The following is a 20,000-nucleotide window of genomic DNA, read 5'->3' as shown; positions in this document are numbered from 1 at the left end:
GGCACCATTTTAAGCGACAGGTGCAAACATTCGGAGGGCAGAGCGCAAAAAAGGAAGCCAGTAATTGTAAGGCCGACGGTAGAGAAACCAGTTTGCTAAAAACAACCTGGGCTCTCCCGCGAGGAACCAGCCTCGTCTCCTTATTCTCTCTCTCTCTCTCTCTCTCGCTCTTTCTTTCTCTCTCTCTCTCTCTCTCGCGAAAGCTACCGAATATAGAGGAGGACCGTGAGTCCTGAAAAAATTCATACTTGTATTTTCAACTCGTCCATTTCGTCTGAAAATCACGATCATATATATATATTTATTTATTTAATAATAATTATATAAATATATAATTATTATTATATATATAATAATAATTATGATGAATATTATATATAATAATAATAATTATATATATATATATATTTACATATTTGTTGTTATTTTATATAAATTATTTATAATGCAAATCCTAAAAGACATTATACCATTTTAAATATTTAATTATTAATATAATCATTAATAATTATATCTCTAGATAAGAGTATATATATTTGTATATACATACGTATCTACATATAAACTAGTAATAAAATATTATATTACACAAATGATGATCTATTCCAGATAAGTCTCTAAGGAAGATATGTCCTTAAAAAAAGAAAAAGAAAAAGAAAAAAAACATAAATAAATAAATAAAACCGCTTTCAAACAAGAGATTACCAATTCTTTTTTTCTTTTATTTTTATTTTTTTTTATTTTTATTAAAAAATATTCTATCGTTCATACACAATCGATTTCTATTATTTATTTATAATTCTATAAAAAAAAAAATAACTTCACAGAAACTTGTCGTAAACTTATTGTAAAATTTTTTCATTGACATTAGATAAGAAAAATAAATAAATAAATAAAAGAGAGAATTTCGAAGAGGATCGCCTTTTTCTTTTTCTTTTTTTTTTTTTCTTTTTAGATAGGTATGAAAAAAAAAAAAAAAAAAGAAAAAAAAAAGAAAAAGGGAAACAAAAAAAGACGTGCAAGAATGATGACGGAGAAATAAAAAAAAATACGATTGGGTATAGGGAGCGTCGAATAAGAGACCCAACAAAGACTACCTTCTATCCTTTTGTTAATCCCAACAAGAATATACGACAGTGGCTTTTGATAAGCATGCAACATTGTACTATGTTGGAAAATATCCAAGTAAAAAGAAAAAAAAAAAAAAAAGAGAGAAAACGATGGATAGCGATGATGAGGAGCGGGAGGGTAAGGGGGTGGGTCCGTTGTTCAAAAGGGAAAAAGGAAAAGAAGAGATGAGACCTGCTGGCTACCGATTTCGACAATAAAAAGGGGAAGTGAAATTTTTGATTCGTCTTACCTTAGAGACCCTTCTGTCACGAATGATTTCATAAGAACATCAATCTTAATACCTTTAAAAATGGCCCATCAAATTCTTCATCATTCGATGCTTCGAACGAATAAAGATTACCGTACTTAATCTACTTTTATATGTATGCGTATGAGTAGGTGTCTATGTATACCTATGTAAAATAATACAAAAGGATTTTATTTATCTTCTATGTATGTATGTGTTATTAATGGGATGAGGAAAAAAAAAAAAAAGAAAACAAAGTTTATTAATGAGAAAACTTTTTTTCATGATCAATTTATGGATCATTTTTCACGATTTTATATGTTATACACGTATATATGTAATTATATATTAAATTATTTCAATTTTTAATCTTTCGATCGTACATGCATATATTAATTTATATCATTAAAATAACAGATAGAAATGTAGAATAAATAATAATAATAATAATAATAATAATAATAATAATAATAATAATAATTAGTGGATCACATATTTACGTTATTTTAATAGTATTTTAATAATTAAAAAAAATTGTTAAATTTATAAAAAAAAAAAACGTATGTTTGTTAATAATCTATATAAAATATATAATGTTATATCATACATTCACACACATACGATATATTACGATATATTATAATAAAAAATTTCATAAAATCAGATAAACGAAACGATTAAATATAATACGACGATCGTCTATGGATCTCAACGATCTAAGTAAAGATCAAATACATACATACATACATACATACATACATACATACATATATATATATATATATATATATATATATATATATAAAATCGATAATTTCGAAATAATTTCGAAATACCCTTTATATATGCACATTATACATATAAGCTTCATATATCTACATAAATCAAGTTTTGCTCTTGTTCACAACTTGACCTTCCTTAAATCATTTCTTCTTCGTTGTAAGATTGCAACGAATAAGTTCGTTGAAAAAGTTTCGTGTGCAGCGGAAATCATGGCGTACGGATTCTTCGAAGTATTATACATAGCTAGATCCGTTAGTTCATGTATTTGAATTGAATAACGATCGGCTTTAAAATTCGAAACTAGGCGATGCACAACGATGATGGCGGGAAAGGCGTAGACTCGACGAGGAAACGGGCGTGTACACGACGTCGACGACGTCGACGACGACGACGACGACGACAACAACGAACACGGTGGCTTCACCTGTCCCCGATGGTGAAGAAGTCGTACCTTCTCATTGGAATTCTCAACATGAATATACCTTTTTATTTTGCCACGCGACGACGTTGGAAACCCTATTGTTCCTTCCCCGTAATAAATTATTGCCGTTGTCATGAACGATCGAATTACTTGAAAAATTTCCTACCTCTCTCTCTCTCTCTTTTTCTGTCTGTCTCTCTCTCTCTCTCTCTTTTTCTGTCTGTCTCTCTCTCTCTCTCTCTCTCTCTCTCTCTCTGTCTCTTTCTTCTTTCCTTTCTTTATATAGTTCGAAGATCGTTATATCTAACTGTGTTTTGTGATCCGATTTAAATTATACAATTTACGCATATGGAATATTTATTAAAGATAAATAATTGATTTTAATTGTATATTGTTGTTGTTGTTGTTGTTATTATTGTCATTATTATAATCATTATTATTATTATTATTATTATTATTATTATTATTATTATTATTATTATTATATAATTATAATAATATATATTTAGAATATTATTCTACGTATTATTATAATATATATACATTATATAATATATATATATATATATATTGCTAAACATTTGTTATACAAGATTTAAATTATACAATTTATCTATATTTATTAAAAACAATATTTAAATTTTAATAAATTTAAAATTTAAATTTTAATAAATTTTAATAAATTTTAATAAAATAAAATTAATAAAATTTTTAATAAAATTTAATAAATTTTAATAAATTAATTTAAATTTTAAATTAAAAACTATATTTATTAAAAATAGATATATATGTAATTTATTAATATGTTATTATTCTATTTTTTTTATTCCATATATTTATTAATAATATAAATAGATAGATAGATATATTATTATACTATTGATAGATAGTTAAATGTTATTTGTATTATTAAATTTATATCTATAAAAAAAATAAAAAAATAAAAAGAAATAAAACAAAAATAGAAAAATAGAAAGTTCGATATACTTAATTCCAAAAAAAAAAAAAAAAAAAAAAAAAGAACAAAAAAGAACAAAAAAGAAAAGAAAAATAATAATATTTTCAATAAAATATTTATATCTTTATTTCTGGAAAAATTAAATATATATAAAATTTCAATTCTTCCGATATATAAATCCCTATTAAATAAATACTATCAAAACATCTCGATCATAATCTCTATATCGTTATAATATATTATATCGACACGTGAGGTATACGATAGAACAGCAATAATAATTTATATCCTGTACATATCGACGTAACACGACGTTCTACGATCGAGGAAATAATTTATCACGACTTTCACGAGGAGCGTCAAAATCGCCTCTAGAAACTTACGAGAATAAAAAAAGGTTAGAAGAGAAAAGAGAGAGAGAGAGAGAGAGAGAGAGAGAGAGAGAGAGAGAGAGAGAGAGAGAGAGAGAGAGAGAGAGAGAGAGAGAAAAGAAATAAATATATAAATAAAAAAGATAATGAAGAAGAAAGAAATGGAAAAATCTCGAGAAGGACATTTTAACGCCAGGTAGAAGCACAATTACGAATAATTTACAACCGTCTTAAAGACGCTAATATATGTAAGTGCTACCGAATACGCGTTAGATAGAAAGATACAGAAATAATATCCATATATATATATATATGTGTGTGTGTGTGTGTGTGTGTGTGTGTGTATGCGTGTGCGCGAGAGAGAGAAAAAGAGAGACAATTTCGATTACGTACGATCATTAATATCATTTTTAACAGAAATTATAGATCGTTAATACGTATCTCTTATTATGACTTATTATCATTACCACGTCCATGATCAGCCCCATTAAATTTTACACGTCATAATTTTTTTTATTTATTTATCTTTTTTTCTTTTTTTTTTTTTTCTTTTTTTCCCTTTATCTTTCGAAAGTCTGACAGATGATATTCGAATGTTAATGATTTATCTCTTCAGTCATTATACATATTATTTTTCTTCTATCGTTATTATTTTAATTAACACAAAAAACTTAAATTATCATATTTTTAATTATGTTTGTTTCATATCGTATTATTTCATTCTATCGTATTTACATTTTTATATACTGTTGTAGTACAATTTTTTTTTCTTTTTTTCTTTTTTCTTTTTTTTTCTTTTCTTCATTTTTTTTATAATATAAATTTTTTTTCTTTATCTCTCTTTTCTATTTTTGTCCTATGGTATTAATATGGCTATACTCTAATATACCAAATCCATTTTCTCTTTTTCTCCATCCATTAATCCACCTACCTGTCTCTATATTTTCTTTTTTTTTTTTTTTTCTTTTTATTATTTTTTCTTTCAACAATAATTCTGACTATTTTATTTCTTTTATTTTTCTTCTTTTTCTTTTTCTTTTTTTTTTCATCCCTTTCTATTCTTACATATGTGCAGTTGCAGTAAAATATCTTTTTTCTCTATCCCTCTTTTCTCTTTTTGTCCTATGGTATTAACATGACTATACTCTAATATACTAAATTTGTTTTCTCTCTTTCTCTATCCATTAATCTACCTACCTGTCTCTATTTTTTTTTTTTTAATTATATTTTTGTTTTCTTCGATAATTCTATTTTCGTTTTTCTTTTTTTTTTTTTATTGTTTTTTTTTCCTTTTTTCTTTTCTTTTTTTTTTTTTTTTGTTCATAATATTCTTCCTTTCCGTTATTACACGTTTGCAATTGCAGTACAATTTTTTTTGTTCTATAGCATAAATTATTTTTCTGTATCTTTTCTCTTTTTTGCCCTGACGCATTTACATGGCTATACTTTAATATACTAAATCTTTTTTCTCTCCCCCTTTTTTTTTCTTCAATTATATTTTCTCTCGATTATAATTCTGACTATTTTTTTTTCTTTATTTTTTCATCATATTCTTCCTTTCTGTTTTTTCGTATAGGCAATTTTAGTATACATTTTCTCTCTCTCTCTCTCTCTCTCTCTCTGTCTTTTTCTCTCTTTATTTCTCTTTATTTCTCTCTTTCCACAGGATTACATTGTCCTCCATACGTACATGAAATCGAAAGAAGGTAGAAACGATCATGGAACACGATCGACCGGACCGCACGACGGCGCTTACAAGGATTATGCAAAATATGTTTCCCATTAAAAATGATAGATTCGGCGATAATGAAAAATGTAACGCTTAGGCTCGACGTAAGTATCGAGGATACGCCCGCGATAAATCTGTCCGGACCAGTTCTTTCGGAGCGAATGCTGCCTGGGAGCTTGAACGATAATCGAGTTTTACGAAGTCGAACGGGAGCCAGAAGACGCCGAAGGGGAAAAGTGAGGGCGGGGGCGGGGTGGAGGTGAGGGGGAATAGGAAGGTAAGAAGAGAAGAAGGTAGCAAAGGTAAGAAGAGAGGAGGCGACACAAGAGCAACCGAGTTGCGAGGTGGAAGAAGAAAAAGAAAAAAAAGAAACATAAGAAAAAGAAGAAAAAAGAAAAAGAAAAAAGAAGAAGAAGAAGAAGAACAACAACAACAACAACAACAACAGGAATAAGAAGAAAAACAATAAGAACAAGAAAAAGATGAGACAAGGATGAAAATGGTGTCTCCTGCTGGAATAAGGAGAATCGACCGCGTGTGCCAAGTTAACTAAAAAAAACAAGAACAAAAGCAAAAACAAAAAAAAAACAAAAAAAAACAAAAAAAGGAAAGAATAAAAAAAGAAAGAAGAAGGGAAAAAAAAGGAAAAAAGTGTATCTCTTTCTCTCTCTCTCTCTCTCTTTCTTGCTCTCTTTCTCTCCTTCTTCTTATCTATCTATCTCTTTATCCATCTCTCGGTCTCTCTCTCTCTCTCTATCTCTCTTTCTCTTTTTCTCTCCTTCTGTCTGTCTGTCCGTCTTACATATATGTACTTCGATTCACGTGCATCTTGTGCTCGTTATTTCGCTCTGCACGCTTGGCCATATGACGGACGTTGGACCCTTAAGGGCCCTTTCGAGTTCCCCCACCATCACAACTACCACTACTACTACTACTCCTCTCTCTCTCTCTCTCTCTCTCTCTCTCTCTTTTTCTTTCTCACTCCACATGCTTCTTCAAGACCGTTGAAAGAAGATATATTTAGACTGCGAGTCTGCAAAAAGAGAGAAAAAAGAAAAAGAGAGACGGAGAGAAAGAGAGAGAGAGAGAGAGAGAGAAAGAGATCTTACCACGTCAGGTACCAAGATGTGAGCTGAATTCGTCTCTTAAAAAGAAAGAGAGAGAGAGAGAGAAAGAGAGAGAGAGAGAGTTTACGAGACTCGTAGTACCGGACTTTTTCGAGGTCGGTGCACCTCGAATCGTGTGGACATCCACTCCCCAAACTTGTATTACTTCATTCACTATATATATATATATATATGTGTGTGTGTGTGTGTGTGTGTGTGTGTGTGTGTGTGTGTGTATCTACGAATTCATCTTCGTAATTACGTCCTTCTTTATTTTTCTTCTCTCTCTTTTTTTCAATCTGATCATTTTCATGAAGCCAGACCGAAGAATATCTACCAATTCTGTTTCTGTATATTTAATTATCGAAATAAGACATAATTCCGAACGAAGCTTTTATTTTTGATAATATCAGACGAAATTTATTTAATTGATAAAATTAATTATGTACAATCACATACACGAATAGCTGTGTCACTTCGACTTTCGTGGAGGGAAGAGGGAGGATTGAGGGAGGGCAGGGTAACGATTTCCCATTACGAAACTTTACGTTTCTTTCTCTTTTTTTTTTGTTTCTAATTATTTTTGGTTACTTCTCTTTTCTTTCTTTTCTTTTCTTTTTTTTTTCCTTTATTTCTGTTTTCGTTTCGTTCCTTCTCCTTTTTTAAAAACCATTCAAACAAATTCCTCCGCGATAAGTATTAAAACCGTACGGCCATTTTTCTTTTCTTTTCATTTCTATCGAAAGATCATAGTTCGTTAAGGATCCATATTTCCTGGATCTATTTCGTCGTAAGATCATAAAAAAAAAAATTGATCGAACTACTGCCTCGTAGAACAAAAAAAAAAAAAATATGAAAAAATTGAAAAAATTTCATTTTTCACTAGCGTCGTGAATTTTCGAATGGATAATTGAATACAATGGTCACGAGGGGTAGGAGGATGGTGAGGGTGAGGGGATTGGTAATGAAAATATAAAATCAGATAAATATATACCTATAGATGCATATATATATATATATATATATATATATATATATATATATATATAACTGATTTAGATAAGAGACGTTTTTAAAACGAAAGAATGAAGAACAAAAAAAAAAAAAAAGAAAAAAAGAAAAAAGAAAATATATAAAGGAACTAGCGGAAACTCACTCACCTCGCACCTGGAAGTGTCCAGTATCTCCACCTCGGTAGTAACGTTATCGATGGTAACGCTGTGCCGGTAAAGGAAATCTGCAACAGAGTAGAACGAGATTATTCTTGACGCCTTGACGAATGATATGGCGGTTCATTCCTGAAGAATCACTATCAATGTATGTACCTAATCTCTCTTTCCCTCTCTGTCTCTTTCTCTCTCTCTCTCGTTCTTCCTTTCTTTATCTGTATAAACGAGGAAGAAGTATATAGACGATAGAATGAAGAGAAGGAATAGAAAGAGAGAAAAGATCTACGAGCTCGCTCAGGAAGGATAATGAAATCGATCCGTCAGTTCACATCGAGGATCAAGAAAGATCGCACCGCGGTACTCGAACGGAGTAATCGAGGATCTTAGCCGCGTGTCTCGTCCTACATCTGTATGTGTCTATATATATGTATTTGTGTCTTATGTGAACTTATATATATCGTATATATGTATGTGTGTGTATGTGTGTGTGTGTGTATGTATGTATATGTATATGTATATATACTTGCAAAGGTAACTCCTTTGCCGAAGGAGAAGCGTCCTTGGACGAGTGATCTAAGAAACGATAGCTGAAACTGAATCCCAGACGGGAGGATCGAGATCTGACTAACGCCAGAAAGATTAATGATCGTTCATACGAGAAGTGGCGAACGTAAATCCGCGTCGCAACTCGAAAGCGAATTTTTCCTCTTTCCTTTATGAACACCTTTCTCCTTTAGCAATCTCGTCCTCACCTTCCCTTATCCTTTATCCCTTAAACCCTTAAACTTGCCTTTAGCCTGCTCCGCCCCTTCTTTCCTCCAGACATATCGCCTTTCTATAAATTTTTATAAATTTTTTTTGTATTATTTACTATCAATCGATTCGATCCTCTTGTTACTTTTTATCTGACCTCATAATCCTAACGCTCTTTTCGTTTCATCACACATCACCCTTTCCTTCTGCGAACAACTTTAAAAATCGTAAGATCGTTTCTTATGAAACGATTCAATTCATTTGAAAGAGACGATCGATTTGTTTTAATTGTTAATTAAATATATTTGTGACGATCGAACGAATTTGTCGAATATACGTTCTCTTCTTTGTTTCCTTGTTTCGTCTTATTTTTTGTGATTATTTTTCTTTTCCATTTTCTTTTTTTACAACTTTAAATTTTAAGCTTTTACATATCGACGCACGCCATTCATTTTATTTTATTTAATTATTGTTACTACTATTAATTATTTCCTTTTTTTTATTTTTTTATTTTTTAAGATAGATATTAGATATTAGATATTAGATTATAGGATAGTAAATAGTTTAGATGAAGACTGATTTTTATACTACGTTCGAAATATATATATATATATATAACTTATAAAATATGAATTTCCCATAAAAAAAAAAAAATCTCATTTTCTTTTTCTTTGTTCTTTGATTTGCCCTTCCCCCCCCCCAAAAAAAAGAAAAGAAAAAGGACTTTTTTTTTATTCTCATAAAGTAATCTTCTATTTCAATCTAAATTATTTATCACCTTCTCGAAACAAATTATAGTCATCTTAATTTTTAACTTTTTCAAACTTATTCTACCCATTATCGCAGGCTTAATCGAAAGGAAATAGTGAAAGAAGTGAACATTTGTTGGAAACAAATTTATAGGGAATTTAGGAAATCCTCGTGAACGAAGTTATTCTCATAAACGTTACCGCCACATATAAAAACAAATTGCAAAACCCGCCTATAGATTGTACCTACACCCAAGATATTCTAACTATGGGATCGCGCCCCAAGAGAAATCCGTTCACATCCCTTAACTCGAGTTAAAGCCTTGTTTACGATGAAACCTTATGCTCCTTCGTGCACAGCCTCCATAGACCTGAATTGCGTGAGGCAGGCACATTTGTCGTCTTTGTAAAAAAAAAATCTCTTTCTAACCTCACGTTCCTTCGTCCGTTCATCCTTCTATTTCTATGTATATATACATACATATGTATATATATATATATATATATATATGTATATATATATTATATGTGTATACGTTATGGCGAGCTTTGGATGCATGTCACGTATTTAGCATTCTCTAATGTATCGTTAACTCGTGAAACGTGCTTAGAACATGATAAAATAAAATCATTTTTTTATAACATTGAAGAAGGGATTTATTAACTTGATCATTTTCTTTTTCTTTTTTTAATGATATATTTTATAAGCGTTAAATAAAATAAAATCATTCTCATAACATTGAAGAAGAATTTATTAACTTGACCCTTTTTTTTTTTTTTTTTTTTTTTTTTTTTTTGATAATATATAAGTTATATAGAATTTTTTTTCAAAGTTTGCAAAATATATATATATATAAAATTTTTATTATAAACTATGTAAAAATATATAATTTAGGTATATATAATATATACCAAGTTTCAAATAAAGCCATATTATTAGATTAGTATTATCTATAAGAGTATAACATATATATATATATATAAACCTCATTTTTAATTATTCTTTTTATATATACTTACATACATAAATATTATCAAGATATTTTTTATTCAATTTTATAAAAAAAAAAATATATATATATATATATATTGACGAGATATACATTCGACGACTTTATCCTAATATTTCTTTGTATTTATCTACGGACGAAAGATAAAAAAATATCTTTTATATCATCTTGAGTGATTAAATAGTCGATCTTTTTTCTTTATTTTGTTTTTTCTTTCTTCTTTTTTTTTTTTTTTTTTTTTTTTTTGTTTTTTATGTCGAAAGAGAAGACGATTCCTATCTTAAAGAGGACAAATGTTTACGCGAATTTGTCGAGAAGATTGGTCGGTTGGAAAGGTAAATTTCATGACGCGACAGCACCGTTCACGATGACGGCGAAAGTCGTGTGTCATTGTGTCGGAAGATCGGCGTAATGACAGAGCGGCACGATGCCAAACATTGCCGCGTCCAATCGCAATCGTCGTCTTCTAACTGGTTCGGAACTTTCGCGCATTAACCGCATTCTCCTATTTCTTCTATGAGAAATAATGTCTAAGCCTTCTAATGGCCTTTTTTTTTTTACATTGAATCATTTAGAAAATCTCTTTCTTTTTATTTATTATCTATCTTTTGTTCGTCTCTTTTTTCTTTTTTTTTTTCTTTTTTTTTTTTTTTTAATTTCTTCCTTGTAGGAATTATTAGACGATAGCAGAAAAAAAAAAACAAAAAATAAGGATAAAGTTTTGCATCGAATTTTCGTACGATGATGAAGTATAGAAAAAAAAAAAGAACGACGACAATTTGTATGGAAACAGAAGTACGAATTAGTTGAAAATAAAAAAAAAAAAAGGAATAAGAAGTATAAAAAAAATATTGAAAATTTGCATCCAGTAGAAAGTCGAATTAGACGGATTAAATCGTGAAATCTTGATAAAACAAAGAAAAAAAAAAAAAAAAATGATTAAGTTCGAGAGTTAAATTAGAAGAAAAGCATAAAAGGAAAAAAAAGAATATTTGCAAATTGTCACAAGAAGCAAAAAATCGAATTAAACGAAAACAAAGGCATCTAAAATATAATCAAGTAAAGAGTAAAAAGGACAAAAATTCGAAAACGAAATCGAGAAGATTTTAAAACACATAATGAGAATTTCTGCAGGACATAAGAACAACAATTAGAAAGAAACAATGAAATTGGAAAGAAAAACGAAAAGAAAATCTGCAAATTCTTTTTAAGAGGCCAACAAACAGAAAATACAAAAAAAAAGAATACAAAAAAAAACAAAATTTGCACGAAAACGAACGGAGAAAGAATTTTGCAAATTTGTGCGCGCGAATTGTGTCGAATGAATTGAACAAAAAAAAGAAGAGAAAAAAAAAAAAAAGCCAAAAAGAGAAAAAGAAAAACAGAAAAGAGACAGAAAAGAAAAATTACGAGATGAGAAAATTATCGAAGAAATGAAGAAAAAAGAAAACAGGAAAGAAAAAGAAGGAGAAAGAAAAGAAATCAAAGAAAAAAAAGGGAGAGAAAAAAACGAAACGAGCGAAACGAATGAAAAAAAAAAAAAAAAAAAAAAAAGAAAAAAAAAGGAAAAAAAAAGAAAAATAAAGGAAAAATGAATGAACAAGACACGCGAAGAAATGGATTTCGAAGAAAACGTAAAAATAAAATAATATAACGAAAAAAAAGGAAGAAAGAAAGAAAAGTAAAGAGGAAAGGAAAAAAAAAGGAATGAGATATCTCGAATGATACCGAGCGCAAAATTATCGTAAAAAATATACTGATCGAAGAAGAAAATAAGTCGAGGACAAAGAACTAAAAAAAAAAAAAAAAAAAAAAAATCCAAGAAAAAGAAGGACAGACAGAAAGACAGAGATATAGACATATAGAGATAAAAACAGAGAAAGAAAGAAAGAGAAAGAGAAAGAGAGAGAGAGAGAGAGAGAGAGAGAGAGAGAGAGAGAGAGAGAGAGAGAAAGGAAGAGAGAGAGAGAGAGAGAGAAAGAGAAAGAGAACGATTTAGACATTGAAAAATTTTTAATGATGACGTAACGATAAATTAAAAAAGGGAAAGTGATAAGTGTTAGAAGGTCGAGAGAAACCCGATCGAAGGTACGGAAGCGACGAATACGGTAGCCCTAGCGGGATCGGTGCGATAAACGAACGATAAATAAACTCATAAACACCTCCCGCTAGAGGGGCTTCTCTCCCTCTCTCTCTCTCTCTCATCGGTCGTCCATCCACTCACTGCTATAGAGAATAGTATATATATATATATATATATATATATATATATATATATATAAAATGTGTGTATGTGTGTGTATGTGATATGTAAGTATTATACATCTATACGTAGATATGTGTAACGTGTACATTACATATACTAGGTATGTGTATACGTAAATAAAGGATAGAAAGAGAAAGACACAAGCAAATAAGGATGCTCGTTATATTAGCGGTCGTTACGCTCGAGAAAGTTTTATTGCTGGACAATGAGGCGAGCTGAGAGAGGCCACGCGTCGTATTAGAGAAAGAGAGAAAGAGAGAAAGAGAAAGAGATAAATAGAGAGAGAGAGAAGAGAGAGAGAGAGAGAGAGAGAAGCTATTCTCGATCGACATCGCGATTGCAGAATTTATGATTCTCGTAGGAAATATACGTTATAGAACGTGTCGAACGGTAGAAAATGATAATATTAATAAATAAAAGAAAATATTTTTGAAATTAAAAACAAAAACAAGAAAGAAAATGTCGAATGTAACGAACTCCGGACGTTGTGCCGGTTAGATTTCGCTGAGTTCCGATTTTATAAAATGACGATTCTTAGATACGAGATACGTATTGGAATCAGTGTTTAGAATGTATCTGTGTTTGAAAAATGAAATATGATTATAGATTTGTAAAATGAAAGATAATTCAGATTCGAAAAATGAAAGATAATTCAGATTCGAAAAATGAAAGATGATTTAGATTCGATCGAAGGAACGTCATGAAGTTTTGTCTTCCTTCTATTTGTTCTTTTGTTTTTTCTCTTGACATTTACAAATTTATGTTTCTACTTTCCGAATGACATATATATATATATATATGTATATCAGTTGATATATGCAATGTATTATTCGATTGGGACAATAAGTAATGTTAAAATTTTTCTGGTATAAAAAGTATTGCTATTATTTATTTCAAATGTAAAATAATAAAAATGTCTTATGGTAAATGAAATACACCATAGTGTTATCTATTTATAAATAAAATATTAAATATTTCTTTTCTTTTTTTTTTTCTTTTTGAGTAAAACAATACTAAGATATATGTACTTATTTAAATGTAAATTATTTTGAATCTCGAGCATCACTTATTTGAACAATTCAATAATTATGAAAGTCAAAAGTTTCAATTAAAAATTTGGAAGAATTATTCATTGATCTTTTGTTTCGATCTATCTATAATAAAAATATATCGAAACATTTTAATTCTTATAAAAATTATCATAAATATAAAATCAGGTTAATGCTATGCACTATTCAAATTTCACCCGTGATATCTATATTTATTATCTTTTATTATATATAAACATATAGATTAGAATATAATAAAAAATTAATATATTTTACAATGATTAAACATAACATTTCGATAGTTAGGACAAATCAATTTATTACACTTTATGTATTTCTCATTTAATATTTCTTATCTTATTGGGTTGGAATTTCACCGACGATATATATATATATATATATATATATATATATATATATATATATACGTATATATCCATTAAAAATTAAATAAAAAATATTTGACTTAGACTACTTTCATGATCACCGACTTCTAATATAATAAATGATACTTCATCGCATATCGCAACAATAATAAGATATAATGAAGGAGATAAAAAAGGTGGAGAAAAAAAACAAACAAAAAGAAAATAAAAAAAAACAAAAAAAAAAAAAAGAAATTAAAAAAAAAAACAAAAAGATAAAGAAAGAGAAAAGCACGAAGAGATCGTGTTTTAGTTCAGATAACTAACTTCGTTACCGGTCGATCGAAAAGTAAATACAAAGAGGAAACTTGGAACCTCTTGATAAATTTATTATCTCTCTCTCTCTCTCTCTCTCTCTCTCTCTCTCTCTCTCTCTCTCTCTCTCTCTCTCTTTCGAACTAACAAGATAGGTGACCAAGAACAAAAGTATAAAAAGCGAAGAAATAAGAAAAAAAAAATTAAAAAAAAAAAAGAAAAGAAAAGAAAAGAAAAAAATGAAAACAAACCAAAATAAAGAAGAAAAAAAAATTAGATTGAGCTACGATATGAATCTTATTGCACGTAGCCGATCGTAAATAAAACTTTTAACGTTTACTTTTAAAATGGGAGCGAACACACAGAGATCGTTAACGAAGGAACGAACGAACGAACGAACGAACGAATGAACGTAGTCGAGCCTTTTCCTTAACGATCCTTAAAAATGCATCGTCGGTTCGTTAACTCGAATGAGAAACCACCATCGGGGAGCGTTCCCTTTCTTCGATGTTAATAAACCGACTTTAATGGTGAAGAGACACGCGAGAATCACCTTACAATATTCCGATGACAATCTAAACCCTTTGCGATTTAATATTAAATCCCTTTTATTTATTTATTTTAATAATGGACCAACGAGAAATTATTATGACTTTATTATGGGATAAATAATTATTGTCGATTTAATTACGATCAATCGTATCTCGACTAAGAGTTATATTTATATTTTAAATAATTTTTATTATGTTTATGATTTTTTTTTTTTTTAATTATAACACATTTTATTTATATATGTATATATATATATATATATATATATTTATACATATTTTTTTTATAATCTATTTATTTATTTATTCATATTGACGTAATGTATAATAAATATTATAAATAAGTTTATCATATTTTTCTGCATACAAATTTTATTTATATATATATATATCTATACATTGTTGTATTTATATTAAATTACAATATAATTTGATATAATTTATTCGACAAAAAATCGAACATAACTATGAATCATTATATATGTTTAAACAAATTAAATTTTCTCTGAACAAATTTCATCTTTTCATTATGTTCAAATAGAAAAAAACAAAATATATTGACACGTAATCTTATAATATTTATTTACACAAACGTATACATTAATTTCTTTTTATAAAATATAAAAACGTTATAATTCTCAATTGAAAGATTAACATAACGTTTATTAAATTTGTTATAAACACGAATTTTAGAAAAAAGAAAAAAAAAACATAGACGTGTCAGCTGCGCTTTAGACGAGTAAAAAAAAGAAAATAAAAAATACAAAATAAAAGTCAATGGAACGAGGTTTGTTTGATCGAGGAAACCTTACAAAAAAAAAAAAGAAGAAGAAAAAAAAAGAAGAAAAAAAAAAGAATAAAAAAACGAAAAGATGAAATAGAAGAAAAAAAGAAGAAAAGAAGTAAAGCGGAACAAGGAATCAAAAAAAAAAAAAAAAGAAGAAAAGAGAAGAAAAAAAAAATTAGAAAAAAAAAGAGGAAGAAAAACGAAAAGAAGAGAAAAAAATATAAAAAAAAAAAGAGAAAAGGTAGAAAAAAAGGAAGAAGAAGAAGAAGAGTATCTCATAATCACGAAAAATCACGTGGAAAGTTTGTACCCTCTACGAAGGACACACCACAAGACGAATCGCGTAAACACTTGTTTTCACTCCTGACGTGTATCGAATCGAAAATGCGTCGAATGATGATTCCATGTGTCCATTCGTACGTATATAACTACGTTTGCATAGTTACATATCTACATATACATATCCCAATCTATGTAAATGCATAAACGCATGAATACGTATATACGTATGTATGTATGTATATATATATATATATATATATATATATATATATAAACATCTTTACCTGAAAACTTTCGATACTGAAATACTCCGGAGAATCACTTTTCCGAAGAAACGCCCTCGAACGGTGAAAGCAACTAGTATCTCAACACGTGAGCCTGTAACATTGATTTCCTTGGGCTAATCCTAACTACGAAGTACTTGTCAAATATATACATACATACATACATGTATACACACATGCACATATACACACACACATATATATATATACGTGTCTGTGTGTGTAAATACAGCGATATATAACTGATGTGTCAGTGAAATGACGGAGGAAAAAAAATAAAAAATTAGAAAATTAAAAAATTGGAAAGAAACGTTTAACGTTTATCAAACGTATAATGTTATATACATAAGCGTGTATATATGTGTGTGTGTATGTTAGAGAAAGAGAGAGAGAGAGAGAGAGAGAGAGAGAGAGAGAGAGGAGGGAGAAAAATACATAAATAGAAAGAAACGACATCTTGTTGGACGTCCGTCTGTCATCTCTCTCTTTCTCTCTTTCTCTCTCTCTCTCTTTCTTTCTCTCTTTCTCTCCCTCTTCTTCCTCGACGATGGACGTCAATTTGTCGGTACACCGGTGCAAATTATTATCGTTTATACGTCCCGAGGCAATCGTTCGCAACTGCGTTGCGTCAACCTAAAGAGAAAGATAGAGGAAGAAAGAGAGAGAGAGAAAGAGAGAAAGAGAGAGAGAGAGAGAGAGAGAGAGAATAGTCAGCTTATGCGTTAGATATTATTCATTTTTTGGCCGGCGGATACGGAAATGAAGACTGAGCGATCTTTCCTGAACGATGAACGATGAACGATTCGTATGTATGTGTGTACGTAACATCCGTACGATGATCGTTTTATAGATTCGATATTGGTCGATTTGCAGTTAGATATATATATATATATATATATATATGTGTATATATAAATATATATAAATAGATAGATAGATAAATACATAGATATCATAGATTGATACATACATACGTATGTATGTATTATATACGTAAATGCGTTTCCTATGAATTTAATCTTTCTATAACTATAAATTAGAACTATCGAGCATGTACGCGAACGATTCGTATTTCCGTTTTATAACGTGATTTTAAAATGATACAGAGATTCCCCGATTAAAATGAATCTATCGAAATCATATTGATTTAGAGATGATACTTATGTAAATATATAATCTTTCTAAACGATTGATGTTAAAACTATATATGTATATTATCTTTCGATTCCAACAACATCTCTTTATGATTGAATTTTAATGAATTTCCGTTTTACCATGTGATCGTAAAGATAGCGGATGATGATATACTTGTATCAATGGACGAACGTACGTTTGTATCTTTAAATCTATCAGATATATTACTTAGATATATTTGATAGAATCAATTTCTTTTCTTCTTTTTTAAATAGAAAATTTGAAATTACAGAAATATTTCAAATATGAAAAATAATAATAATAATAATAATAATAATAATAATAATAATAATAATAATAATAATAATAATAATAATAATAATAATAATAATAATAATAATAATAATAATAATAATAATAATAATAATAATAACAATAATAATAATAATAATAATAATAATAATAATAATAATAATAATAATAATAATAATAATAATAATCATTAAATAGAAATCTATCTATTTATCTATATATCTATCAATCCATCGATCTGTCTATATATTTTCATGTGTAGACGTGATCTATCGAGTAATCACGATTTGCACGATCCTTCCTCTCTATCTCTCCTCTTCTTCTCTCTCTCTCTCTATCTCTCCTCTTCTTCTCTCTCTCTCTCTATCTCTCTCTCTTCTTTTATTCAGTATAGAGATTCATGGAGTCACAGGAGACAAAACGTTCCCATCCTATCTGTCGAATAGAACTTATCGATACAATGTAGAATTGTAGAATTGTAGACATGGCGGCGTATCGTAGAGATTCGCTTTCTAAATCATTGCCTAGAATTATTCCGTACAATAAGACAGAAAAAGAGGGAGAGAGAGAGAGAGAGAGAGACAGAGAGAAACAGAAAAACAGAGAGAGAGAGAGAGAGAGAGAGAGAAAGAGAAAAAGAAAGAGATACGAAAAAAGACAAAAAGTGACCGAAAGAGATAAAGATAGATAGATAGATAGATAGATAGAGAGAGAGAGAGAGAGAGAGAGAGAGAGAGAGAGAGAGAGAAAGATTCGCATTGTTAATCGAGATCGAAATAATCGAGTACTAGACTAGTATCTCGGTCATGAAAGATGAAAAGAGTCGATTAGTTTATACTCGTTGAATTATCAACAGAGAAAGAGAAAGAGAGAGAGAGAAAGAGAGGTAAACAGAAATAGACAAAATTATAAAAAGAGAATGTTAAATAAACGTGCTCGGGCATCTCTCTCTCTTTCTCTCTCTCTCTCCATTGAATTATTGAGAAAGAGAGAGAGAGAGAGAGAGAGAGAGAGAGAGAGAGAGAGAGAGAGAGAGAGAGAGAGAGAGAAAGAAAAAGAGAGATGTTTACGCACGTTTATTCAATTTTCTTCTCTCTTTATATTTTTGTCTCTTTCTGTCTGTACCCCCATCTCTCTCTCTCTCTCTCTCTCTCTCTCTCTCTCTCTCTCTCTCTCTCTCTCTCTCTCTCTCTGTTTCATTCCCTCCATAGAAGAAAATAAATTTCTTAGATTTAGAGAGGGACAAGCGCGCACGCGGTTGCTTTCTACGCGTAATGTCGGCCAATTTGATGTCTCTATCGATTGTTTCGACGTTCGATCGTAGAGAGAAGCCGTACTTATCGAGGAGACTTCACGATTGGCGATGGCTAACGTCGAATAAATCAAACGGGGCACGTATTAGCGATGCACCTTCGTTATACCATATACTCACGAACCGAAGAAGAATTTATATACCGTGCGAGAAAGCTCGGCTGCTTATCTTTCGGCTTCGATCGTACGCTCTATCAATTGAGAAAGAGAAAAAAAAAAAAAAAAAAAAAAAGAAAGAAATTGATTGTTATTGCAACGATCGAAAATGGTGTTAGGTATACGTAAAGGGGAAAAATAAAAAAAAAAAAGAAAATAATAATAATAATAATAATAATAATAATAAAAAGAAGAACGGGACTTACTTTTCTAAAATGAAAAAAATTTGTCGTTCTTGAACTGAACCGATAACATGATGTTATCTATCTTTTGCTTTTAGTTTTTTTTTTCTTCTTCTTCTTCTTCTTCTTTTCCTTTTATAGCGTCTTTGAAAAAATTTGCGAATAAATTAGATGTTCAATAATGACGAAAAAATAGAAATTAATTGTCAGTAATAAATATTGATGACATCTTTCTCTTCTCTCTCTCTCTCTCTTTTTTTTTTTTTTTTTTTTTATTTTTCATTTATTTTTCTTTTTTTCAGATTCATTTCTTAGAATGCAAGAATTTTCTAGTATGTAAAAACGGAATCATTTTTTAGAATGCAAAAATGAGATAAGAATTCTTTCATGGCCAGGTGTTATTATATAAAAAAAAAAAAAAAAAAAAAGAAAGAAAACAAAAGAAAAAAAGAAAATAAAAATTAATCAGCTGGATGATAAATTGGAAATCAAAATCTTTTGATTGAAAGAAGGGGAAAAAAAAAAAAGAAAAAAAGAAAGAAAAAGAAAAGAAACAGCACAGAATACTGTCGGAAAGACAACTCAAGTGAAAAGAAAAGA

The 20,000-nt window shown here is 29.2% G+C and overlaps 1 protein-coding gene across 2 annotated transcripts in view; it reads right to left on the bottom strand.

Annotated features, from left to right (window-relative positions):
- Positions 1–20,000, bottom strand: part of LOC118447789 (ras-related and estrogen-regulated growth inhibitor) — a 97,281-nt gene that overhangs the window by 49,518 nt on the left and 27,763 nt on the right. For both annotated transcript variants that reach the window (XM_035880156.2, XM_035880157.2), the window contains exon 4: positions 7,886–7,962. In XM_035880156.2, coding sequence (XP_035736049.1) covers positions 7,886–7,962 — 77 coding nt within the window. The remainder of the gene's footprint in view (positions 1–7,885; positions 7,963–20,000) is intronic.

This window comes from Vespa mandarinia, chromosome 3 (genome assembly GCF_050613455.1).
Source record: "Vespa mandarinia isolate Hongniang chromosome 3, ASM5061345v1, whole genome shotgun sequence".
In the NCBI taxonomy this organism is placed as follows: Eukaryota; Metazoa; Arthropoda; class Insecta; order Hymenoptera; family Vespidae; genus Vespa; species Vespa mandarinia.
This window is presented reverse-complemented; position numbering and strand designations above follow the sequence as displayed.